The 27,215-nt window shown below is 46.0% G+C and overlaps 1 protein-coding gene across 1 annotated transcript in view; it reads right to left on the bottom strand.

Annotated features, from left to right (window-relative positions):
- The window catches only part of ATP8B1 (ATPase phospholipid transporting 8B1), a 496,708-nt gene that overhangs the window by 126,416 nt on the left and 343,077 nt on the right, over nucleotides 1-27,215 (bottom strand). The window contains exon 17 of the mRNA XM_086960445.1: nucleotides 24,772-24,884. Coding sequence (XP_086816571.1) covers nucleotides 24,772-24,884 — 113 coding nt within the window. The remainder of the gene's footprint in view (nucleotides 1-24,771; nucleotides 24,885-27,215) is intronic.

Raw genomic sequence — 27,215 nt, forward strand, 5'->3', positions numbered from 1 at the left:
GGGTAGATTTTGTAGACTTCTCAGTAAAGACACTAGGTGGTTGGTTGAAAGCTAACAATGTGAATGGATATGAGGGGCTTTACAATTTATTGTTGAAAGAGCATCTGTTGAATAATTGTTATCAAGAGAAATTATGTTAGTACCTGGTAGACCTAGATCCACTTTCGCCTCAAGATATGGGGATGAAGGCAGATCACTGGGTCAAAATAAGGGTGACCAAAACGACCACCGGTGTGGGTGCCCAAAGGAAAGGGGCCAAAAAGACTCCCCCCTACAAAGGAAAGATGGTGATCAAACAAAAGATAAAAACAAAGTCTTCTAAAGCCCGCCAAAAATCTGTTAAGGAGGGTGGGCCCAAGAACTTCACACAGTCTAAGGGTGGGTACCAGGGTAAGGACTGGGATCCCAAAAAAGCTTTAGGTCATGATTGCAGAGCTCTTGGACCCCGAACTTGAGACCCTAGCTGCACCAGAAATATTGCCTCTTGTATGCTCCTGCAACAATGCAATAGAGAGTCTCCAGATGGGATCTCAGGTGAGCTCTGACTAGGTCATAGAGCTTACTGAGGCAATTCTAGTCTCAGAAGGTGAGGTGGATGTAGCTGCCCTATCTATCTGATTTCATAATCTGAAAGGATACAGACAACAGTCACAAATAAATTGAATGAGGGCGGAGGCACCGAGAGACACTGGGGCCAGTGTCACCATGGTGGGTGAACCACTAGAGCCCTCAGAACAATACTTGACTGGCGAGAATTATACAGTCCTCAGGGCTGATAATCAGGTGGAGGTACTTTCCATTGCATCTTTAGAATGGCGCTGCGTTACTGACCACAAGAGAGTGGTGGTATCTTCTGCAATTCCTGTACAGTGTTTACGAGGCAATGAACTGGAGTCCTCAGCATGGGCTGAATTCTAAAGAAAACCCGATGCAGCAGTGCTGGGTGTACCTGAATGGGTGTGTGTGAAGACCAGAGCATAGTGTAGAGCCCAGGGTGAACAAAAAGAGTTGTAGACTGGGATAATGGCCCAACCTTCCAAGAGAAAGGGCATGAAGACTAGGAAACCTGCTTCTAAACAGACACTAGATCAGGTCCCCTCCACTCAGAGAGAAGAGCTGTCAGCCCAGAGTAACTGACCACAGGAGCTTGGGCCTTACACTGCAGAGCTGTGGGCCCAGGGGTACCCTCTAGGGAAGATCCATGCCAGGGGCAGAGGACCTGTCCTGCTCTTAAAAGCAGGAGACAGCAATCTGCTGATCAGGAAAAGGGAGATATCAGTGGCTCCCACAGGACCTACTGGGAGGAGGGACTCCTTTACACTGAGGTCAGAGATCCCACACCTGGTGCTACTAGAAGAGTGGTAGTACCTCAGCAGTTTAGATTTTCTCCTCACATTGGCCCATGACATCCCCCTAGCTGGGCATTTTGTCCAGACTAAAACTTAAAGTAGGTTGGAGAACCACTTCTACTGGACGGGTATGTCCCAGAAGGTAAAGGAGTTTTGTAACTCCTGTGCCACCTGTCAAGCCAGTGGCAAGACAGGTGGCCACCCAAAGGCCCCATTAATTCCACTTCCAGTGGTTGGGGTTCCCTTCAAAAGGGTGGGGACTGATACTGTTGGTCCCCTTGACCCTAAAACAGCCTCAGGAAGCAGACTTATACTGGTAGCAGTGGGTCATGCTATCAGGTATCCTGAAGCAATTTCCCTAAGGAGTACTACTGCTCCTGCAGTAGCTAAGGCGCTCATTGGTATTGTTACCAGAGTGGGTTTTCTAAAGGAGGTGGTGTCAGACAGAGGTACAAACTTCATGTCTGGTTACCTAAAACACATGTGGGCTGAACGTGGTCTGACTTACAAGTTCACTACCCCATGTCATGCCCAAAGAAATAGCCTTGTTGAAAGATTCCAAGATTACAAGACCATGAAAGGTATGATTGGTGGACTCCCTGAAAAACACACAAGGAGATGGCATGGCTTACTGCCATGCCTGCCTTTCACCTAAGAGGAAGTGCCACAGAAAGGAGTAGGGGTTTCTTCCTTTGAACTTCAGTTTTGTTATCCTGTAAGGGGACTATTGTGTCTTGCAAAGGAAGGATGAAAGAGCCCTCTCAAAGAGCCTAAACAGGACATTGTGGACTATGTGCTTGGCCTACGTTCCAGAATGGCACAGTACATGGAAAAAGCAAATAAAAACCTTGCAGCCAGACAAAAGATCCAGAGGCTTTGGTATAGCCAAAAAACTGCCATGGTGGAGTTCCAACCAGGGCAGAAGGTTTGGGTGTTGGAGCCTGTGGCTCCGATTGCTCTCCAGGACAAATGGGGTGGACCCTACTCTATCTTAGAAAGAAAAGGGAAGGTCACCTATCTGGTGAACCTTGGCAGTTGCAGGAACCCCAAGAGGGTCATCCATGTTAGCCGCTATAAACCCCATCATGAAAGGGCTGAAGGGACTATGCAAATGGTCAGCTCACCTACTTCGGCCCATCATCATGCGAGCCTCGGATCAGGTACCTGCCAGCTAAATAGCCCTGGCAGACCTTTTGGGACGGGACTGTCCCAGTCCTGGTCGCTGATTGCTGCTGTTCTTGGTGTTCTCCCCATTCCGCCAACAGTTCACCCCCCTCCCCCAGACAGGACAGAGGCGAGTAGCGTGGGTGCGAGTGCGGCAGTCATAGTGAGCCGCGGCAGAGAGAGGGCCCAAGGAGTCCACAAAAGCAGCCGAGCTAGGTCTGGGTGCAGCTTGTGAAAGTGCAGTGAGCCCCGCTCAGACCCAGCCAGTTCAGTGCCTTCTGCTCTTATTGGTTCCTCCCTGGTGAAGCAAGAGAACAGCTGAGGAGTCGAGCTGAGGAGTGGGGGAGCCATGGAGTAAATCCAGGCAGTTGGGTATGAAGGAGGGGGCATCCTCATTCCCCCTCAGCAGACAGAGTGACTGAAGGAGCCCAGGCCAATGGGGTACAGCAGTCTCAGCTGCCTCAGCCCAAACGTGGATTGCTGCCTCAGCCGCCGCAGCTGCTCCGGTACAGCCTGCACATCAAGCACAAACAGCAAGACCAAGGCAGGAAAGCCAGAGCCTGGTGGCAGTATTAGCCACCGTCCGCAGAGGTCGGATCCAGGTCCTCCAGCGAAAATGGCCCAGCTAGGCAGGGTGCAGTTTGTCGGCATTCTGGTGAGCTTCTGCTGGCCCACCCAAGCTAAACTCAATTCCCCGGTACAGAACCAAAAAAGGATGCGGAGCAAGTTGGAGCCAGAGGCAGCAGGAGCAGCTGCGTTGCAACCAGTTATAAACAGCAGAGATAACCTGCAGTAGGAGATCCCGCTCATCGTCTGAACCCAGAGGTGAGGTGTCCCCACACAAAAAGGGGTAGAGGAGCCATCAAAGGGCTGCCATAGAGCATCTAGCACAAGAGACAAAATAAATTTAGCAGCAGTGCGGTCAGTATTTAGGAACAGCATAGCGCCAGAAGCTAGATGCGAGATTGTTCACTCATGCCACATTAGAGAAATTCGGGGTGGCCAGAGGGGATTAGAAGCAGGTAATTAGAAAATATTCCTCACCCCAACTGCCCCTCAATACCTCAATAGACATGGCATGGCAAAGTGTTCTCTGCAGCAGCACTAGGTCACAATAGACCTGGGAGCTTAACAGCAATGCACTGCCAAGAACCGGTATCCAGTGGTGCAAAAGTGGTGTATTAGTGGCAAGCAGACAAAGAAGAAGAGAGCCAAAAGATCACTCAACATTTAAATTGGAACCAAAAGAAGGATGGAGACAGAGGAATAAAGAATTTGAGTGACCTAGCAGAGGAGTGTTGCCAGAGCACTCTTCATTTCAGAGCAGAACAAATCAATGTGAATGAAGCCTGGAAGGAGGCGGTCCTAAGGAAATACACAGAAGAGAAGCCGCGGAAGAGTCCTAAGAAATGCAACCGTACCATGAACTGGTCATAAAAATGAGAGCCTAAAAACACACAAAGCAAACAAATGAAATCAAACCAACCACAAATATATAGGGAAGAAGTCATGGCCTAAGGAAACCTTGAAGGAGGAATTGTAGTGTAGTTCCTATATCGCTGATAGGCTCTGCGCATTGGAATAATATACACTATAGTTTTGGCATAGGACTGAGATCAGTATGCCTCTATCGAGTACATTAAACCTAATTACTTGTGTGTGCCAGCTAACTTAGAGGTCACTAGAAACTTCTCGAATAAACAAGGAGGGATTAGTTTCTGACAACCGCTTAAACATGACAACTTTGTTTCCCTTAGAGTCGGAACAATCTCAGAATCGTGGAAACAATAGATAAGTTTCACTCAGTCAATCGTGCATGCTTCATTTCTACAGAGTTTGCACAGAAATAGGGAGATGGACGTTTTAATAAAAAGGGTTTATTGAACAGTCTTATTTCTGGTGCAATAGACATGAACTGCTACAATTGTAAGACAGAATGCAAACTATAATACGTACAGCGTTTGCAGCAAGATAAAATAATACTGTAATAGCATGGTTTGTAGCTATGTCATATATTCATAAAAATACATACATAAATAACAGGCTAAAATACTCATCTGGTGCTTTTAAAATAATCCTACTCCAGTGTACCTAACCTAAGTGTAGTACAAGGGAAGAAGTAGCTGCTGTTTAGCTTTAGTCTAGTTTAGCCAAGAGTTGCAAAAAGTTTCTCTAGGTTCTAGTCCGCTCCATACCTTAGAATGAGTGAGGTTGGAATCTCTTTCCGGGTCTCGATCTCTAACACCCCGCAAGGGAAGGCAGAAACACTGGAGCTGGATTCTCTGCGAGGAGGATGACGGCGTCTTGTCAGTGAGTCAGTTGGGGACTTGACTTCCTTCGGAACTTGCCGTGGCGAGCTGCGTCGTGGAAGGAGGCAGCTGAACCATACCGTGGTTTGCCATGGTGAGTGAAGGTATATTTATATCTTGAAGGTGTTTAGGAATGCCAGTATTGACGTAGAAGTCGGGCATAAGAACGTCATGAATGAATCCCTAAGGAATAGATGTCCATGCAGAATAAATGAGTTCTTGGAGAAATCAATATCCAAGCAAGGGGAAGTCCTAAAGGCTTAAGAGTCTGGTTTTCCAAGAACTCGTTGTGACGAGAATAGACCGATGTAGTTGATCATGCCTGTATTTGGTTAGCATGATCAATGCCTAAATAAGGGCTGGCTTTCTATGCAAAAATAAGGGCTATGTGAATTGTACCTATATAAGGGCATAAATCGGGAAATCTATATACGGTATCTAAATCAACACACAACAGAACGAGAGAAAGGGGGACACAATGCGCTCAGGTTCATGCCCCCTCCCACTATAGGGTTGCATAAGAGGGGGTGTACCCACCCCAGGGAAGGAACCCATTGGTTCCTACCTTTTTCCTACCTGTAACGCCCCTAAATTTAGTATTTAGGGGCACTCCTGAACCTTGCTTACAGCTGTGCAGAAGCTAAGAAGAGGAAGACTTGGCCCCAGTCCTACCGGCCTGTCTCCCCCTCGAACCTGCTCCTGCAAAATCCTGGTGTGTCCTGCAGTCAGCAACCTCGAAAACCCCAGAGGACCCATCTGCCTTCTACGCCCAAGGACTTTGTCTCCCGTGAACAAATTCAGTGTTCATCTGCAACCTCTGACCCCAGCCAGAAAACGCAAACTCTGCACCCGCCGTCCACAGCCCGAGCTAGAGTTGACACCTGCAGCCTAAATCCAGAAGGTCCACCCAACCGCGACCAGGAGCTGGTAAGAACACCCGATCACAAAAGACACTCCTGCACCCGACACCCACAGCCTGGGTGGCAAACAGACGGTGCCTAACCAAACCCCAACTTACCGATCAAAGTTGTGGTCTCACCCAGAAGACCTTCGTCCCCGAGCCTGCAATGCTGTTGCTAACCGGAGAATCCCCATTGAAAGCTACAGGGCTTCCTATGCCAAAACAGCACTCTGCACCCGTCCTCCCCAGTGCTGCTGAGGGTGCAACCTTTGTGCAGGCCTAAACCCCTGTTGGATATGACCCTTTTTGCGGGGTCATCCCTAAACTTTTTGCCTTTCTCCTAGCCTTTTTTCTTACACTGTGTTGGTGGTTTTAGGTCTCTGGGCACTTTATCACTGCTGTTCAGTGTAAAGTGAGTTTGCTTTTTGTGTTAAGTATGGTAAGATTGGTCTACACCTGTTTGGCCTATTTAATTTACCTGTCAGTCCCTTGTAAAGTGGTATCTCATACCCAGGGCTGGTAAGTTAAATGCTACTGGTGGGCTTGCCGCCTGATTGCGCCACCCACCAAAGTAGCCTTTTGAACCGGTCTCAGGCCTCTGCCATTGCAGGGCTTGTGCGCGCAGGGTTGCTGCCGCTGTGACGTGCCACCTAAAGTGTGTACCATGTCCGTGACCCCCCCCCCCTTTTACTACATGTCAGTCACTCCTAAGGTAGGCCCTAGCTAGCCCTATGTGCAGGGTGCATTGTAGGTAAAAGACAGGACATGTACCTTAAGTGTGTGACATGTCCTGGTAGTGACAAACAGCCATTTTGGCTTCTCAATACTGTGGGGCTACCCTCCCATAGGAATGCATTGGGGATTCCCAGATAAGCGTTTCAGTTGTAATTCCCGATATGAGAGGAGCAGCGTGGTCATGTTTGGTATGTTTGAAATAGTAATAATAAATGCTACGCAATGGGGTGCACAGATTTATTAGGACTGTTTTAGAAATATCACTTTCAGAATTTGGCATTTCTGTGTGCTATGTGTGAGCCTGGCTGACGTGAATTGCATGTCTGGTTTTTGTGTGACAGGGGCTGGGAGGTCTGTGTAGTTCCAGGAGGGGCAGGGTGAGTCAGCGCTAGGCTGAATGGGACATCTGGATTTGGAGTGGTGGGGGGGAGAAGTCCCTGGTCCCTGAATAGGATTGTGCCTGCACTAGTGAATGCTGACTCCTCCCCCCTGGGGTGTGTCTGATGATGAGCCCCCACCTTACAATAGAGAAGATGAGGCCTGTCAACATTCCTGGAACTGCTGGGGGGCTTGCTGCTGCCGGGGGCCCAGGAGGAACTGGCATGAAGGCTTGCCTCCCGGCTAGAGGACCCTGTGTGATGGCCTCCCTGGACCCCGCTATGCCCCTTGATACCCAAGGACATTTTTTATGTTGCCCCCAGCACCTCGTGAGCACTCCCGAGAGCGGGCCGCCCCACCGATGGGGGAATATTTGTTTTTAGAGCCAAGTGGGGGTTCAGAGGGACCAGTGGTGCCGGGCCCCTTTATGGATGTTGTCACAGCTGTGCCGCCGTAGCGGATAGCTGCAACATGGGCATATTTGTTCTTAGGGCCCCAGTGGGGCTCCAGAGGGCATCGAGGTGCCCGTGCCTGCGCTTTGTTTGCTCACAGATGCACCGCAGTAGGGGCAGCAGCAACAGTGGCCACAATTTTTTCTTAGGGCCCCAGTGGGGGTCCAGAGGCACAGTGGTGCCTGTGTTTGCATTGCTGATCCCAGCTGCCCTGTGAGAATGCAGTCCGCTCCAACGTTTGGGGGGCACATTGTCAGCAGGGCCCCAGTGGGGGTCCATAGGGCACAGAGGTGGCAGTGCCCCTTTTCGATTTGTGCCAGCGTCCCCAGTATCTTCACAGCTATACAGCAATTAGTGACAGCTGCAACATTTAGGCCTGCACAATTGCACCCTTTTGATGTTGCTGCATTGGCAGCCCAAGCCCTGACATTTGGGACATAGGACATTTGAGCCCTCTGAGAAGGCCACGGGCTGTTAGATGGATAGGTCGCCAGGCCCAATGTGATTCATGTGGTGCGCAGGAAATGTGATTTATGCACCATGAGTTATGACTAATGTGATTCATGCTTGTGATGCCTGTGACATAATGTGTTTATGTTTAGGGTGTTTAGGCATACTGTGTTCATGCTGGTATGGCCTAGCGAGTAATGTAGCTAAGCTAATGAGGTTTGACCTTAATGTGATTTATTGCCTAATGTCATGTTATGTTATTTCAGGATGGGGTTTAATGCTAATGTGATAATGCTTAGGTCATTATGATACCAGTAGTTACTGGTTGTGTTTTAGATTTACTTACCTGTTCTGATGGTTTTGACCGAGGCCCGATTGGCCTGGTCCTGTACATAAACCCCTGGGAATATTGCCCGTGCCAGTTGGCACAGTGTAAAGGTTTCTAATGTGTTTATGAAAATACAAAGGCTATGTTTTATATAACTTGTGTGGAGTTTCTTTTGTGTTCCGCCTAGTTTGTTGCTGCTGTGTGTTGTGTGTGTTGCGCAAACGCTTAAGACATTGTCTTTGGGATAAGCCTGACTGCTCATGCCAAGCTACCAAGGGGGTGAGCCGGGGTTATCTTCAGCATGTAACTCCCTTTCCGTGACTAAAGTGGTGGTTTCTGCCAGGTTTTGGTGCAAGCCTTAGCCAACCAGAAATCCCATTTCTAACAACCTCCATTTTCCCCAAGTTTAGGTTCAGGAGCTTTGCTCCCACAACCCAGTGGCCTGCTCGTCAGCAGCCACCAACTGGAGGCCCTTTTTCCCCCATTGGATAACTCTGCACCCGTCCACCCCAGTGCCGCTGTGGGTGTAACTAAAGTGCATCCTTGACCCTGGGGGACCCCTAAGTCTACCCCCAGAACCTCAAGTCCCACTACTGAATACTTAATTCAAAACCGATAACACTATTTTCCTCCATAGGAAAACACTGACTGCGTTTTTGTGAAAAGTTTCTAAGTGTGGAGTTTGAAAACCTAAAGAAATTCTTTAAAATTGTACGGTTTAACAAAAACGATTTTACTTATCTGTTTACAGGAAATGTCCAATGTAGTATCCAGGTATACTACTGTGTTTAAGAAAAGTACTCTAACAAATAACTTACCTGTAAATTACTGAAAATCCCATTCAAAGTATATGTACTGTATTCTCAAAAGCATTGCATTACCAGTAACACTACTATAATCAAATCAAAGTACATTTACAATTGCAATCCAACCTGTGTTACAATCTGTATATTTACTGCAAAGTACGTTACCTGGGCCAGGCCTGCTTGGTTCTAGGAAATAAAATAACTAAAAGAATATATTTATACAAAAACAATTAGTCTGAAGTTCAGTCTGAGTGTGTGAATTCATTTGCTGACTGAGTGTGTACAAAAAATGCTTAACACTGTCCTCTGATACTGCCCTACTGCTCAACCACTCTACCACAAATAGAGAGTGAGGTGCTATCTAACTTTACCTCTGCCTACCTTTGGACATCCACTGGACTCTGCACACTACACCTCACTTTGGTATAGTATATGCAGAGACAGCTTCCTACCAAGGAGACTTCATAACAATTGCGCAATCAGATCTGGAAACAGATGGTAAAGCACCAGCAGGAAGTGAATGCGCTACCTGGATGAGCAGTCAAGGTCATGAAGATTCAGAATATGACCCAATTTTGCAAAGTCCAGTAATAACTAAAACACTAACACCACAAGCAGAAGTTTATAACTCAAGTCCGAGAGATTCCCTCTTTTCATTAAACCTCAGCTGCAGGGATTATGTGATTTGATCCTCGGGCTCGGAACACCAACAGAATCCAATAGAACCCCCAGAATCCCTTGAACAACCTCTAATTAAATTATTGGAAACACTACCACTCCCACACAAGATGAGCCAACAATTCATCCACGAGCTTCATTACTAACTTCGCAGGGTGAGGTTGGGGTTCAGTTGGACAAAACAATAACTGAATCAAGTCCTTTTGTGGCTGAAAGCAACCGTACATCGGACAAAAAACTATCAATTTTCAAGAATACATCCCCAACCATCTTAATAAGGAAGACCGAAAACAAACTGGCCTCATTAGAGAAACAAGAGTCAACATCCAGTAGTCAATTCTTCCCCCAAAACTATCAACAAAATCAAGGATGCAGAAGAGCGAGTTCCATCTAGCACATAGGGGGGTACTCCTATCCACATTGGATTCAATTTCGACAGCAATCTCACATCAAGCAGACAAACAGGACTTCCAGGTGGACCTTTTAAACATAATGGCAACTTAGATAGTGGGTATCATTAAGAAGCTACAGGCACTGGATGATATGATTACGAGAGCTCAAAAGTATAAGTATACACAGCAAGTCATATGCCAGAGCACAATGGCAGGTGACAACCCACACATTTTATCATCAATCCTTTCGGATATACGGAGTCCAAGTAAGTTCACAAGCAGTAAGACCACCGAGTCCAAGAATATGAAGGAAAAGAGTCAATAAATACAAATGATATATTCGAATTGCCACAAATAGAATCAAGAACAACGTCGCCATCAAACCCCCACTCTGGAAAATAATCAAACAATAAGAGCAAATGTCAGTATAAAAGAAGCTAAAGTCATAGCAGAAGCGGAACGGGTGGTCTCAAAAAAGGAAAACATTGAGGTGAAGAAAAGGGAAAATAACTCAACAAAACAAAATATGGCAATTATTTTCCCAACACAAGAACGCAACCGCATTGGAACCTGAAGCTCAACAGGCAGAAACATCAGCAATTAAATCCAATGAAAACATTTAAAGAAGGCCCGAGCTCCATAGTAAAAACCAAAGACCAACAGATCTTGACTTCAGTCTTCCAGGGTAGGGCCACCAACATACAACAAACTAAGGAGTACAAGAGTTTGGACATCTTACAACAAAGAATGGAAGAAAATGATTTGCGCAGAGTATTAGAACTAGTGTATCCAGTGAAGGAGAGCCCAAAGGCGGATCCGAATCAGAGATTCATACAAATGCAACACGAAGAAAGCGTACTGCCAGTACACGAGCAAAAAAATCAATTGGCAATCGGAAGAATGCAGGCAACAACTAGTCACCCGCTCTTTAACAAAGATCGACCCAGAGAGACAGCATACAAAGGGGAGCCATTCAAATAAACTTTTGTTAATGCCATACTATACTTCGAGAGGGCCCTATGATATTTTAAACAGAGGCACAATCGTAAGACTGGTCAAGGAAATAAGGGATGTTGCCTACATTAAATCCTCCGACTTGTTTTCGGTCAAATTTCAACCTCGTCCATTTATGAACATCAGAGAGGCAACAGTAACCAACTGGGCCTCTTCAGAGGTAGCTTACCATATATTGATAAATCACTAAAAGTTTAGGTAATGAGGATAGAGTTACAAAATGTCGATTCCCCATGCTATCCAGGACCTCTGCTTCCATTAAAAGAAAGAGGGAGGGGATTTGTCCTGAGGGGTGCTATCAGCACTGGAATCAATCAAAAAAACCTTAGAAAATCTAACAATTGTCCAGTACTCAAGTAAGGGCCCCCACGGCTGGAACTCTCAGGAATAAGTGGGTAAAAAATGAAGAAGAATCATGGCCTTACAAATATCAAGTCAAAACTTAGTCCTGACAATATGGGTAAAAGATCAGAAGAGAATCTAACGAATATCAATATATGCTCTTGAAAGACCAACAGGCTAGAAAATCTGCTACAAAAAAACAAGGTCATGGCATTCCTCCAGAATTACGATATTATCAGGATGCAGGAAACATGGAGCTTAACTTCACTAAATTACACAGATTATCCCCAAACCTCAATAAAATCATCAAAATGTGTCGCTCTAAAAGGGGCCTGCCTACATTTTCTTTTAATAAATTCAACTGGTCAATAGAAAAGTTAGAAACAGGGTTTAAATGGGTTGGAAAATCAGAAAACAAGCATAGTACAGAGTACAGAGGATAATCATTTCAATAAATGTCTACATTCAACCTTGAAAAGAGAAAAGAGGAGCATATGAAACCCCTGTATGAAATAATAAAAACAATGCAGAGTCAATACTATCAGGTGCAGTTTATCTTCACAGGAGACTTCAATACAAAACTGTGCAAAAATCAGAAGAAATACCAGCAAAGTGGGAACAGATTCAGATGTCAGCTGGAAAAACTAGGGCTAAGGCATCTGAACGGGAATACAAAAGAGGATTCACCAGCATCAATTACTTTTTTAAGCGGAAAGAAGAGCTCAGCGCAATACTACAGATTTGTACATTTTAAATAATCCCATACACTGAGAGCACCTTATCCAAATAATTTGAATAGCGTACAGGTTTGATTTGATACTGCCATCCAAGGAATGCACAGCTCCCTTGCAAACAATTTAAAAAGTCTGAAATGGCTGGGCACGGGGATAGAGAAGGAGATGGCAGAGGTCCACCTTCGCGTTGGGACCAAAGAAGCAATAATAAATGAATCAGGAACACACAAATTCACTCAACCAGAAGAAGGCGAGTGACAAATGGCTTGGGAAACCCTAAATATCATCTTACTGGAAGAATTCCCTGTTAAAAAACAGTCATTTAAGCACAACTTATGTATGAAATATAATGGTGATACTGGTAATCATTCTTGGTACAGTACTAAATTACACAAGCAAAAACTTCAAATATTGCAAGAAATAAGAACAATTGCAAACCTGTCAAAACAAGGACAAAGATCAGACAAATTTAGAAGACAAAAAGCAAGAACTCAATACAAGAAAAATTGTTACAAAGCAAAAATAAGTCATCACGTCGCGATCTGGAACAAACTTCTGTTGGCAAGTAAACAACTCAATAGCAAACAATTCTAGCAGCTGATAAATGAACGGACTCTTGGGAAGACCAGACATCAAAACGCCGGAATCAACGCAGCCACATGGGAAGCACATTTCCGAGAAATGTACACAGAACCAGCGCTCATAGAAAAAAAACAGATAATCCAGACGAAGTAATCGAAAGGAGGGCAGGCTCCCTTCTAGTGGACGTGCAACACTTTCCAAACTATCTTTAGAAGTGGGAATCCATTATTGCCAACAAATTACAGACTCATAGCATTAATAGACGTAGAGGCCAAGCTCTATGTAGCCTTTCTACTTGAGTATCTTAATAAAGGGTCATAAGTCAACATACTCATCCCTCTGATCCAAACAGTTTTTAGGGCCAGGGAGGGCATGCTAACTAATCTTACTGCACTAACACACAGCAGAAAATGACAAAAATAAGCACACACAGGGTTGTATACTTGGGCCACCTTGTAGTGAGAAAGTGCCCTTTTGCATGGTTAGCCCCCCACGTTTTGCCTGGTTTTGATGTGATTTCAAAAATAGGGCACAGGGTCCCTGCCAACCAGGACTCATGTGCCAGTGCTTCTTCCCTAAAAACAAATCCCCAATTGGTACTTCTAACCCATGCAAGTCCCTAGTAAATGGTACACTGGGTACCTGTGCCTGGGAGCTAAAGAGGGTCCCTTGGAACCCCCCCTCACAGGGACCATGCCACTGCCGTCAGAGCTTGCATGCCCCTGTGAGGGAGAAAACAACAAAGTCAACATGGCACCCTGCCTGAGTGCCAAGCTAGCTAACACTGCCCGAAGGTATGGGTAAGTCATCCTTCTAACAGGCCTCACAGCCTTAAGGCAGGGTGCACTATAACACAGGTTAGGGCATGTTGCATGACCAGATATGCCCCTACAACATTGGGGTCCATTTTCCTAATATTGTAAGTGCCAGGGAAGCCATAGAGAGTACATGGGCTGTGAACTTGACAACTCTAGTTCTACAGCACCATGATGACTTCACTGAACACAGGAATGTTTGGTACCAAACTACTCCTTACAGTAAATCCACAATGATGCAGTGTGAGATATATTGCACCATCTACCAACCCTGGTGTGGTCTGACAGGCAGCCAGCCACCACCAGACATGTTTCTGGACCCCTGGATAGAGATCCCCGCACTCTTGGACCAGAAACAATGCACATCCTGGACAGAGGTGTCATGCCTCCTCCCCCAGGATGGGCCAGTGCTCAAAGAGGAAAGCTTCGATGGTCTGCCACCTTTGTAATGTGACCCCCAGCCTCTGCTGTTAGCAGCAGATGGCAAACCCTGGTTTACACCCACACTTTTGGGTAGGAAAAATTCAAAAGAATAGGAGGTGTGCTCACCTCTGCCAACCCCACCACTAAGGTGGAGGACGCGAGGTGAAGCGCAACTTTCAGTCCGCGCCATCTTGAAGATGGGGAGACCCGTCCAATCAAAGCTAGGTCTATGCCCCCCTTCTACAGGAGGGTGGCATGATAGAGGGTGTTGTCACCCCAGGTAAGGTGCCCATTGGAGCTACGCGCTACTTCCCTAAAACACCTCCTAAATGTAATATTTAGGTTGCACCCCAGACCTAGAAATTAGATCTGCGATGACCTAAGGAAAAAGAAGACAACCCTGCAGAGAAGACTGAAGACGGCGACCGCCTTGGCCACAGCCGTATCGGCTTGTCTCCAACTTCTGCGAACCTGTGACCAGTAACCTCTGAAACCCCTGGGAGGATTGCTGCCTTCAAAAAAGACTCCAATCTCCCATGGACTTGTCCTGATTAAACCTACTCCAAGGACTCCAGATACCAGCAGATCCACGTTTCCTGTCCACTCTGCACCAGATACACATAGCTCAGGTCTGAGTGGCTCACTTGTGCAGCGAAGTCTCCCCAGCGATCCTGACCTCGTATCCATTGTTGGCTGACCTCTGCTACCCTCCACAAAAGTGACTGCAGTGTGAATCCAGGGGCTCCCCCGACTGCGACCAGCTCGGGTAAGAAGAGTCAGACGTCCAAAAGCACCTCTGCCCCCAAGGCCCCTGGGCCTTTGTGAGCTGTACCGACTGTGCCCCTCTACATCTCTATTTACCTCTGCTGTCGTAGGTCTTCCTCCTGCAACCTCTGGTGCCATGCCTGCAGCCTCTTTACCGGAAGAACCCCACTTTGAAAAGCATTGGGCGCCCAGCGTCAAAATTGCACTCTGCACTCGGCTGTCCCTGTGCCGCTGGTGGTGCAGTTTTGGTACTCACCTGGCCCATGGCCCTTGCTGACTTTTGGCTCCGAAGACTGGGATTGGAAGTGCAGTACTTACCGGTTTAACCGTGATCCTGTTTTCCCATAGAATGCTAATGGACTGTATTGACATTTTCAAATGTTGATTTTTCAATGTGAAAAGTATTCTTAATTAAAAAAAGTACTTACCTGATTACAAAGACCTTGGTCTTAAAATAAAATCCAAATGACATTTTTCAAAAATTGGTCTGGATCTCCTTCTTGAGGCGTGTGTCCATTATTAATCACAGTTGTGCAATAAATGTTTTACACTCCTCAAGGCAGCTCGCCCATACTTCCACTAATAGAGCACTTTGGGGTTAACATTGAGCCCTGTATACTTTTGGGGAACCCTTGGACTCTGTGCACGGTATTACCACCTAGTGGCAATATCATATACAAAGCCAGCTTCCTTCAGTACCTCCAACCACCCAGACTCTAGTCATGGCATTCCTTGACTTGACTGTTTACTACAGGAGGTTTGTGAGGGGAAATGAGCTGACTTCCAAGAATATGTCAAAGAAAGTAAGTTGAACAGAGGGCTTTCAAAAGGCTTTTTATACCCTGAAGGAAGCTGTGCTCAGCACCCATTCAAAAAGCACCAGTTTATGCCAAGCAGTTTATAGTACAGACAGATGCCTTTGAACATGGGATAGGAGCAGTTCTATCCCAAATAAATGATGTTGGCCATGACCAACCTGTTGCCTTCATTAGCTGGAAATTACTCCCCAGAGAGCAGCGTTGGAAGTGCCACTGAGAGGGAAGCCTTTGCTGTGGATTGGTCCTTGAAGGAGCTGAGGCCATACTTGTATGGCTCTCATTTCCTTATTCAGTTCAGTTCAAATTGCTTTATTCGATTTTTTGTTTAAAACCATAAAAGCATACAATTTAAAAATACAATCATAATTTAACAAGCAACATACATTTAAAATGCAACATATTATCTACAAGTTAATAGGATTTTCTAACCCTGCGATTATGATTATCTAAATAGATTACATGGTATTCACAAGCCTAATATTAACAGTTCTCATGTTACGTCAAAGGGTTAAATTGATAAGGGTTGCTATACTTAAAACTGCTTTGCGGTAAAACAAATCGATTAAAAGCAGGGATGCTACGCTCATTTGGTAAGCAAATTCTATGACCCAACTCAGTGTTATATTCGACGATTTGTTTCCGGAGGGGGATATATGAGTTGCTTGGATAAAAATCGTGTAGATCCCAGGTTGTTATGGGGCCATCACCTTCTTGGGGCTGCCAAGACTGGAGATAGGGAACAACTTGTCTGCTCCTAAATCTAATTAGAACCAAGTCGCCACTAATATATTTTCGAAGGGGACCCAGCCAGCCCACTCTCCTCGCGCTGATTATCCTGCCATCAAGGTCATGGGGTAAGGGTCTATTTTTCGATAGCCAAAACTTGACTTTGTTTAGCAGGTCGGTGGTTCTCTCAGATTTTCCATGTTTCAGTGGAGGGACCCCCGAGAGGATGGACACAAATGGAGCGGCCTCTGGGGGAAGATTAATACGAGGAATCTTAATACATTCTAATCTGGGATCAACATTGCGATCTATGACAGGTATAGGTGGTGCCTTAGGGACATATGGAGGCACAGTAGTTGGGACTGATACTTGAGTTGGGGGAGCTTTGTTTTGCATGGTTTGTTTGGGCGTATTGGGAAGAGCAGCATGGAGCGAACAGTTAGATTTTACAGTATGGGAAGATTGTGCCAGATTGGATTTAACAGTTTCCTCAATCCCCGTCAGTCTATCCCCCAAGGTGTTAATTTTATCGATCAGGGGATGCATAATAGTTTTGATCAGTTGTTCGATCATGGCCAGTAAAGCCAATTGGGAAGAGGATGCTGGATCGTCTAGTTTTTTACCCACCTCTGGAGTTGACAGAGCAGTAATAACGGGAAAGTTTATATTTGGAGATGCATTCTGTAATTTTGATGTTTTGGTTTGAGACCCACTTTCTCCAACCCCGTCGTGTTTCATTTTAGCAGATGTGACCTGAACGGGAATTGTACTTTGGGCATTGGCTTTTATGAGTGTAGGTAGAGGCCCCTGTATACTTGAGCTGCGGGCTAGCGGACTAGTGTTTGTTGCCTGGTGGGGTGATGTCACAAAGGTATACCTGATATTACACATACTATTTAATTCGTCTAGCCAGGGGAGATTAGACGCTGTAATGATTGTTTTTGGAGGGGGTTCCATGCTAGTTGGGATGTCTATGAGCTGAGCTGTAGTAATTATATCAACTGTACTATACATTCATTAGTACCGAAATGTCAATTGCGTGCCCGTCTTATGTCCCAAGGCATGGGTCCAGCCGAAAGGGTATATTTGTAACCACTCCCTTAGGGGTCTAGGTAACAGTTTCTAGGCGGATGTGATAGTCAATGGAATAGTCAATCAGCGGCTTTACCTCCTCTTTGAAGGCCAAGGGGGGTGGCCCGTCCCGTCCCGTCCTCCTATGGCCTCCGAGGGCCACAGAGGGCCCACCCTTTGCCTGGGCTTAGCCCGCGCGCGGTCCCGCGACGCAAGGGTTGTGACCCTTTTTGTGCGCCTCCTGGCGCGTAAATTACGTGCTGCGGCTCCCGGTGCCTCTAGGGCATCTGGGAGTTGTGGTCCGTGATTGCCCTCCCCTCCGCACTGCGGCCACTGGTGGCTGTGGGCTGCAGCGGCGGGAGGGAGGAAGACAGGAGCAAGTTCGGCGGTGGCTGGTGCAAAAAGATATTGGACAGAGTTTGCCCCCAAGCTGCAGGTGAGTCCCAGATGAAGTGTAGATTTGAAGGTAGCCCAAACAAAGGAATTCTCTTATGGGAGCTAGAAAAGGAAGCAGAAGCCTCTCTAGCCTGCCATAGGTTATGAAAGATGCAGAGGGTGTTTTCCTCCCCTTGTAAAATCTCAGCCAAAAAGTTCAAACAATATTCCTTACAGACGTCAGGGAAGGCTGTGAAAAATAGTAAATCGCTTTCCTTCTGCTATTTAATCGGATACTTCAACTTGGGCCTCAGGTATATATTCAAACAGTAATAATCACTGCCATCACCTCCAGAAAAAAATGTTCCAAGATGTTCCAGGCTACTACAGCGTCGAGAAATGTGCAGCAAAGCATGTGAAGACCCCAGCGCGAAGACTCCAGCGCGTTTTCACTTTTCCCTTTACTTCGCTCATGAACATTAGTCAGTGCAGCCGCCGCCCCAGCCTCTCTCTCTGCACCTCACCTGCCCGGGCTCCGACCGAACCGAACCAGGGGAGCAGAAACATGCCACAGAGCTACCGCCATCCACGAAAAAAGACCGGATGGAAACCAAGCCTCAAGAAACCGGGGCCCCCTCACAGCACTTCCCGGTGCAGAGAGCAGCAACGAAGTCACGATCCCTCAGCTAAACTCGCCGAGAGGAGAAACGCCAGTCTGCCGCAAAACGCCAACACCATTGCTGAGGGCGGAGCAGAGGCAGAGATTTCCTTATTCAAACGGACCACATGCCTCTCAGAGGGGTAATGCAAATGAAAGGAGAAAACCCCAAACTCTTAGTGTGGTCCATATCCCTACAAGGAATGGACTTTACAGTGGAACACAGACCTGGGACTGACCACACCAATGCAGACAGCCTTTCAAGGTTCTTCCACCAAGAAGATGAAGACTCTTAGGAAAGTTTAGTTTCACCCCCTTCTGTTGGGGCGTGGGCCCATGTAGGAAAATGCCCCTTTTTGACAGGAAAGGGGGTGGTGATGAACAGAGTGTCTGAATTAAGCAGACCACTCTTACCCAGTCCAAAGATCAGGGCTTGATCCATCACCGTTATTTATCTCACTGCCCCATCCCAGCTCAGAACCTGGCTATATGCAAATCAGTCTGTCCCTGGCCCAGTGCATCATGGGAACAGGGCAGACTAAACTACCAAGCCAATTCTTCACCAGAAAGGAGACAAGCTACCGGGGACCGGTTTCTGGCATTTCAGCCGTCTTCGGCCCAGCTTGCTTGAATCCTGATGGAGCAGTGAGAAAGGGACTCATGTCTGAGTATACCCTGCCACACTGCCAGAAACCGGTCCCCGGTAGCTTGTTTCCTTCCCAGTATAAGAATTGGCTTGGTAGTTTGGTCTGCCCTGTTCCCATGATGCACTGGGCCAGGGTCAGACTAATTTGCATATAGCCAAGTTCTGAGCTGGGATGGTGCAGTGAGCTAAAAAACGGTGATGGATCAAGCCCTGATCTTTGGACTGGGTAAGAGTGGTCTGCTTAATTCAGACACTCTGTTCATCACCACCCCCTTTTCAGAATCATTTTTGTCCACCATAAGAGTGGAAGGGTATACTCAGATGTGAGTCCCTAGCTCATTGCACCATCAGGATTCAAGCAAGCCGGGCCGAAGACGGCTGAAATGCCAGAAACCGGTCCCCGGTAGCTTGTTTCCTTCCCAGTATAAGAATTGGCTTGGTAGTTTGGTCTGCCCTGTTCCCATGATGCACTGGGCCAGGGTCAGACTAATTTGCATATAGCCAAGTTCTGAGCTGGGATGGTGCAGTGAGCTAAAAAACGGTGATCGATCAAGCCCTGATCTTTGGACTGGGTAAGAGTGGTCTGCTTAATTCAGACACTCTGTTCCTCACCACCCCCTTTTCAGAATCCTTTTTGACAGGGTCCCCCTCACCTTTTGCCTAGTAAATGTTGCTATTTCAACTGAATGTGCACTGGGTTTCTGCTAACCAAGTGCCCACTGCTAGAGCTCTTGCCCAAAACTGTACAATTGTTCCACTAATTGGCAAAACCTTTAGCACCCTCTGTAAGTCCCTAGTAAATGGTACCCTAGTACCTAGGGCTGGTTGCACTAAAGAGCATTCCCCAAAGGCAGCAGCACGAAATGTGCCACCCTAAGGGACCCCGCACCAAGCACATGCAAGGCTGCCGTTGCAGGCTGCATGTCTTGGTGCAGACAAAAGTTAAAACATGACATGACCCACATACCTGTGTGTCAATTTCCTTTACCACAGCATGGTATACTTGTAAGGCACCCCTACAGCAGGCCAGACAGCCCTAAGACAGGGTGCTTAGTACTACTATGAGAGCATACCTGTATGAGCAGATATGCCCTGTCCTGGTCGGTTATATTACTGACAGCGCAAGTGGCCATTTTAGGCCGTGTGCTGGAAACTGGTGAATACGAGTTTCCCAGCTACATGATGGCTTCACTGAAAAGAGGGATGTTTGGTATCAAACTTATCATATTGCCAAACCCACACATATGCCAGTATTGGGTTTACCAATACATACACACAGAGGGCACTTTAGAGTGCCCCCTGTAAACCTACCAGCCTCTAGTGTGTTTGCGTACTGGTTTCTGCCCGCCTGTCATCCGAGATTCTGTTCTGGCTTCTAGGGTGAGAGCCTTTGTCTCAGGAGACCCAGAACAAAAAGACTGTCTGGGAAAAGGGTGTAACACCCCTCTCACAGGTGGACATGCTGATTAGCCTTTCTTGGGCAGCAAGCCTCAAAGGCCTTTGTCCAGGACCCCCTAGGCACCTGCACAGGTGGAAAAATTAGCTCGTCAGATCAGGGCTAAACCCATCCGTAAGGTGGGCTACTCTAAGGTGGATTTAATTTCAGAAGTAGCCATCCATGTGATCTCATGCTTAGGAAATCTGGGACAGGCTTATGACCACTTCCCTTTGGAAGTGGTTATATAGGGGGTGTAGTGACCCCAAGGATCAGTAGCCCATTGGCTACTACTTTACAATCCACTGACATCCCTAGATTTCGTATTTAGGTGAGTCCCCGGCACTTGAGAGGCAGATCCTGCTGACCTATGAAGGAGGAGGACAAGAAGAGCCACGAAAGCAGAAGAGAGCACCTGAATCTGACCCGAGTCCCGCTGACCTGTTTGCTATTCTCCATCTACCCTGTGCCAAAGTCAACTCGTCCTGCAGCTGAGAGCCTTCAGAATCTGGAGCACTGCCTGCCTCCAATAAAGACCCAGACCTCCTATGTACAGAGGACCTGTACAAAAGAAACTACAAAGAAAAGACACTGAGGCCTCCAGAACTGCCAAAGAACCGACACCCGAAGCCACCTCTGCACCGATGCCTCTGGCCCAAGTTAAAGTGGCCCACCGGTACCAATAAGGTTCCCCAGTACTCCAGAGTCCAGCATGGTGTCACTCCTCGTGGACTCCCAGACATTGCCATCAGCCTCTGCATGCAAACCCCCTCGACTGCTCCCGGTAAGGGAACCAAGATGCCTAAAGACGCCTCTGCATCCGTCGATCCCAGCCATGGAGAAGAGGATCCCTGGTGTCCCTACATCACGTAGCATAGCAAGTCTTTAACCCCTCCAACCCCTGGTTAACCCTGACTGGTCTCCCAGTCAGAGCCTGCAGCCTCTTTCGGCAGTGACTGATCTCCATTGAAACTTATCGGACTTCTTATGCTGTTTTGTACCCTGCACTCGGCCACCCTCTTGCAGCTGGTGGTGTACTGTTTGTGCTGCCTTGGACCTTGCCCATGACTCACCCCAACTCCCCGAGGTTGGTCCTGTAAGTCAATGTACTGTACTTGTTTAGAGAACCTATTTGTCATGACATGGGAATACATTGCAGAACTCAAAAATTGCACTATGTCCACTTTTTGAACTGAAAAGAAATTATATTAAAAAATGTACTTATCTGAACGATGGTCTTCTGATGCCTAAACATATATAAATATCCTTGCAAATTTTTATAAATTGGTGTAGATCTCCTCATTGAGTCGTGAAATCCTTTATTAACCATTGCGTGTATTTGCTAATGTCTTGCACTCCTCTGTGTTAAGCCTAAGGCTGCTCGACCACACTACCCCAATTGAGCACTTTGGGATTGTATAGCAAGCTCTATACACTCATAAGGGAACCCTTGGACTCCTTACACAATATATCAGATGTTTGATATACCACCTAAAGAGCCAGATTCCTTCACTTTTCAATTACGGTCATAAAAATCCTCTCCCTTGGACTGACTGTAATTGAGATGTTGCAGGGAGATGATCAATCCAGAGTGGAGAGTGGATCTGGAAAAAGAAATCCGAGTTTCTGCCCTAGTCTGCCTGGCTTTGGCACTTACTAAGGAACTCAAAAAAAGTGATGGATGGAATGCTTGATTTAATCTCAGCCACTGGGTATTACTTGGGGTGCATCCCAGTCCATTGATATTTTGCACACAATGAAACCTCAGTTTGGACCTATCCATATGCAAATAAGTCTTGACCCTGATCCAGTGGGAACAGTCCAACAAGAACAGCCTTGCCAGGTCCTTCCTTAAACGGAATACAAGCAACTCAAGATTGATTTCTACCTAGCTAGAACCCATCAGCCAGGTAAACTGCCTACCATTCTATTGCACCTGTGCTAGAGTGGATGCCTGTTAACAGACATTTGAGTCTCGCCAAAAAATGCTCCAAGCAAAAAAAAGATCTATTTTACCTGCGTTTTAATCTCTCGTCTCCAAAAATAAGTGAAACGGGGAAAGCCTTTGTCATTTGATTTGTGGGGACACCGATATTGGTCTGTTATGCTGCCAAATTACCAGCCGAAAACCACAACACAGCCAACATCTTTTTTTCCTCTTTCCTCACATCAAAACGGGTTCCTGGGAACTCGTTAATCAATTAAGTATAAATAAAAATGTTGGTACACCAAACAGACATCAGTCAGTCTCATCTGGTATTTCAGCCCTGAATTTCATCGAGGCTACATAGCTAAAGTAACAATCTTTGTCCACATATAAATACATTTTTACATATACTTTGAACTTGAGTGACTGAAATAAGTAACTTTTCACAGCAGATGGCGATCCAATGGAAAATTAGATGATATTAGCGTCTTATACATGTAAAACTACAAAATAAAATACAAGCACTGTTTGGTAAGAAAACATGGGGAAAAATTCAGTGCTTAATTTGAGCAAGTACTTTCCTGTACTTCTTTCACAGGGCCGGGGCTACAATTTCTAAATCTGCAGGTGGTGGTCTCAATATTAATTGTTCAATTCAAAATAAAAAGAATAACATACATTGCATGGTGACTGGCTGGTAAATGTTCATAGGCAGGCCGGCATACGCCTGTCCAGGCAGGCATAATTGTGTAACATCACGTTAGTGATGATGGCATCACACTGATCACAAATCCAAGTCGTCATTGACAAACTATGGCTTGCATTCTATTCCCATAGTCTGCTGCACCCTGCCACTGCCTGAGCCTAAACCTCCCATTGAATAATTGTAGCTGGGGGCTGGCTCATGACGGAGTTGAGGCAAGGAAGCTGCGAAAGCGCATTTGGAACTTGGGAGTGGGGGCTCTTGAGGAAGAAAAAATGAAAATAAGTGTGGACTTTCCACTTGTTGCTTAGCCAGAGTAGCATATCCGGCAGCCCTGCATTACTGCTATCCTCAATGTGCTTGATGCGGCTGTGGCCCAACACAACTTGTGTGCCATGGCGTCACCAGTAGAATCTGTGCGCTGCACCGCAGCATGGTAATTGCTGAGCGTGAGTGAGTCCAGTAGGCACCACAGCCATACTTACCGGCATTGGCAGCATTACTGCTGGGGACAATGCCTGTGCTGTAACAGGCAGGATCACAGCAAGCTGAGCAGTGGATGCCGATGCCGTCGATATCCCTGAACCTACTAATTACAGGCAGCACTAGCAGTGACATGACCTGCTGTGCTCAAGCAGATCCCCCTGTTCCGCAATAAAGCCAGTCATACCACACTGATTAATATATACAAAAAAGCATTTTCATTTGGTGTACATTTTGTTTTTGCACTCAGTGTATGTAAGAAAGTAAAACATGTCATCTTCCGCTTCTTTAGGAATGACAACCGGAAAACGCAGAGTTCAAAATAGGAGGGACATGTACAGGCTAACGACAAGGGTCACAGGCAGCAGCAGTGTTAGAGATGAGACAGCAAGAGTAAAGAGGAGAAGAAGCAACAAGAGAGGCGAGAGATAAAACAGAGCAAAGTAGAAAAGGAGGATAGCGAATCAGATACAAAGAGAAAGCAGCCATCATGTGAAGAAGCATTAAGAAGAGAGAAGACAGAACGAAAGGATGTGGAGGACAGGACAGAGGAAAAAAGCAGACAAATGATAAAACTGAGACGCAGCTAATCACTGCTATAGAGTGATAGTAAAGAGCCATGATAGAGGGGGGAGAGAGCAGAGCATGGATAAAAGTGAAGCAAAAAAGGGCAGGGCTAAAATGATTAGTGGGAAAATCAGAAATACAGGGTGTGACAAAGGTGATAGAAAACAATTAGAGAACTGAGAGGATAGACTCTTAGAGTAAAGACTTGGGGGACAGACAACAGATCAAGGTTTGAAGATAGAGGCTGAGGCAGTGAGAGTGTTGAAAGTGAGGGTCATCGGAGGAAGAAGGGAGTGGTGGCCTCCTTGTCAACATTTTCAGCACCTGCACTTCTTTTTGTAGAAATTAAGCACTGGGGAAAATACTGTCATTGATATTCTTGGTCTTATTTTGAAGGAAATTGCTTGTATACCTAGCTTAATAGTATCAAGAGGTTTTATTAAAAACATATCTAGGTTTATTTTTTAGGTACTGTGACTAATAACCTTTGATTAAAGGCAGGGTAATGGTCTAATTATTATTACACTCCTTTGTTTTAAAACACTTAGACAATCTCTGATCCATGTTCATGGACCTTTGCCACAAAGTAACTGTTGTCGCGATACGTGGTTATGTGAATCATAGCAATAAAGAAAAACAACTGCATACTCTACACATCAAATAATACTGCGTAAAATAAACGTAAAATGTCCCCTTAAATGTGAAATGTCATTACATGTAATCAGATTTCTAAAAGAAAACTTACATCTAGTGCTACTTGCGTCTCTTCTTTTAAGGGATTATTAGGGCTCAGCCTCTCATAAATGACAGTATCTGCACCTTTGCAGTACAGTCTTTTGTTGCCTTCAGGTTCAGTTACTATTAAAAAATAATTTTAAAAAACAGAGTTTAGATGTATTAGCAATTACAACTTCATCATGGTTCATAAACTACACAGAATCCATCATGTTCGTTACACAGAGAAAAGGCCCAGTGACCAATGACTTCTACTTAAACATTAAGCAACATAACTACTTTGTTACAACTATTGTTCATAAACTAGGTGTAACCAATTACCCCTGGATTGTGCTAACTTCTGCTACTTGGCATTACTTAAAAGACGACTCAATAGATTTCAAGTTATTCAGAATGCCACAGCTCGTACAATCTTTAAATGTCCTCTCAAAGAACACATCATCCTAGTTCTCGTTCAACTTCACCTGCTGCATGTGGAATAAAGAATCTGTTCCATGTTCTTAATCATTCTACACAAAATCCTACAAGGTTGGCGCCTCCATTCCCCCTTTTTTTTATTTAAATCAAGAATTTTATTTTTATCTCAAATTCCATACCAACATTATAAGGCATCATATACAATGCTGCTAATAAGCATAACAATCTTGATGGCGGTAAGGAACATACACAGTAGTCTATCAGTTAGTCGTGCGCTGCATGGAGAAATCAAATGGATTACAATGAGGAGCAAGTGTGGTATTACAGTCTATGTGACAGTAATACAACCAGGAAGCAGACCAGCATCCTACTCGCAAGGTGTTCAGGACCCTCCATCACCACTGAGATTCAAGCATCCTCTGTGTCAAAATCCATGGATTGCTGCAGGAGATAAGTTCTAAAGGGCTGCCATATGTCCATGGCCTTGAGAAGGGGGATAGCATTTCAATTCAAGTTGCTCATTGCAATATGGGCGTAAGACATTGCTTGAATTTAAAGGCTCGTTCCCTACCCCATTTGCCCGACACCTGCCGTTTGGCCAACAGGAGGCCCAATCCCACCATTTTCCAGTATGACGCTTTAACATTTTTGACGTTGCCTAGAAGGTCTATGCACAGATCTATGGTGAGCTCACCGCCGATCATCTTGGCCATGGCTGAAAGCACCTCTTCGCAGAATTCTGCTTAGTGCGAAAGGAAAGGTGTGAGTTGGTACTTGTGGTATGGAATGTGAGCCTAAGCACACTAATGATAGCGGTTCAAGTAGGTCGCCTCAAAACCCACCTTTATGAAATGGCAATGCGAGGGTCTCCCATTCTATTTGTGGTTGTTTACCAACCAGGCCATGCGGACTGTCTGTGCCTTGAGTTCCGAGAAGAATGTGGCCGTCAATGGGTGTGTTATATTGTAAAATAAGTAGAGTAGTTTTGGTATTAACATAATCTTGATTAGTCCTATGCAACCTGCCAGGGACTTTCTGTGCGATATCCACCTAGAGATGTGTTATATGAAAGTTGCAAGTGTGGTGCCATAGCTTGCCCGTATCAAAACTTCTGTTGCGGTGTATCCAGACGCCCAAGTGTTTCAGATCAGATGTTATGTTAATTGTAGCTTATATAGCGCGTAATCACCTGCAGGTTTCTTAGAACTTGGAGAGCAAGCTCAGATAGCTTCTACCATCCCAGAAAGGCACCAACCCAATGTATTAGACTCTAGCCAGGGTTTCCCTAAACAAATAAGTCTTAAGACACTTCTTGAAGAGGAGGAGGGCGGGTTCCTTACAAAGGTTCTCCGGTAATTCATTCCAAATTTGGGGAATTAAAATAGAGAAAGCTCTGCCACCTTTCGATGCCATTTTGGTTCCTGAGGGGGCCAAAAGGGCGGCCGTGGACAATCGCGGTGTGCGTCCTGGAGCACATTTCATCAGGCGCTCCTTAATATAGCCAAAGATGGCTTTGTGGGCAATGCAAAGACCCTTAAACTTGGCTCTCTGTTTGAACAGGAGCCAATGCAGCTTAAGAAGCAAAGGGGTGGCATGAGCCCTTCTGGTGAGCCTAAATGTCAGCCTAGCTGCAGCATTCATGATCACCTGCACCTTGTGGATTAGTTTCTCAGGAAGGCCGATATAGAGGGCATTGCCATAGTCCAACCTGGACACGATCGTGGCCAATATGATCATCTGCAGAGTAGTAGGTGAGAGCAAGGGGGCCAGCTTCCACAGCGGTCTCATTATGCCCAGGCAGGTGCCAACCACCGAGGACACTTAATTGGTCAGGGAGAGGCTGGCGTTGATTCTAATGCCCAGGCTTTTAATAACAGGCACTGGCCTAAGGGCAGTACAGAGCTCTTGTGGCCAAAAAAAGTCATTCCCGGGGTTACCTCTAGGAGAAATTACCAGGATCTCAGTCTTGCCTGGATTGACTTTTAATGAATTGGCGGTCAACCAACTCACAGTGTATCCAAGGATGTACTGTACGCA

Source organism: Lissotriton vulgaris, chromosome 3_1, assembly GCF_964263255.1.
Source record: "Lissotriton vulgaris chromosome 3_1, aLisVul1.2, whole genome shotgun sequence".
NCBI lineage: Eukaryota > Metazoa > Chordata > Amphibia > Caudata > Salamandridae > Lissotriton > Lissotriton vulgaris.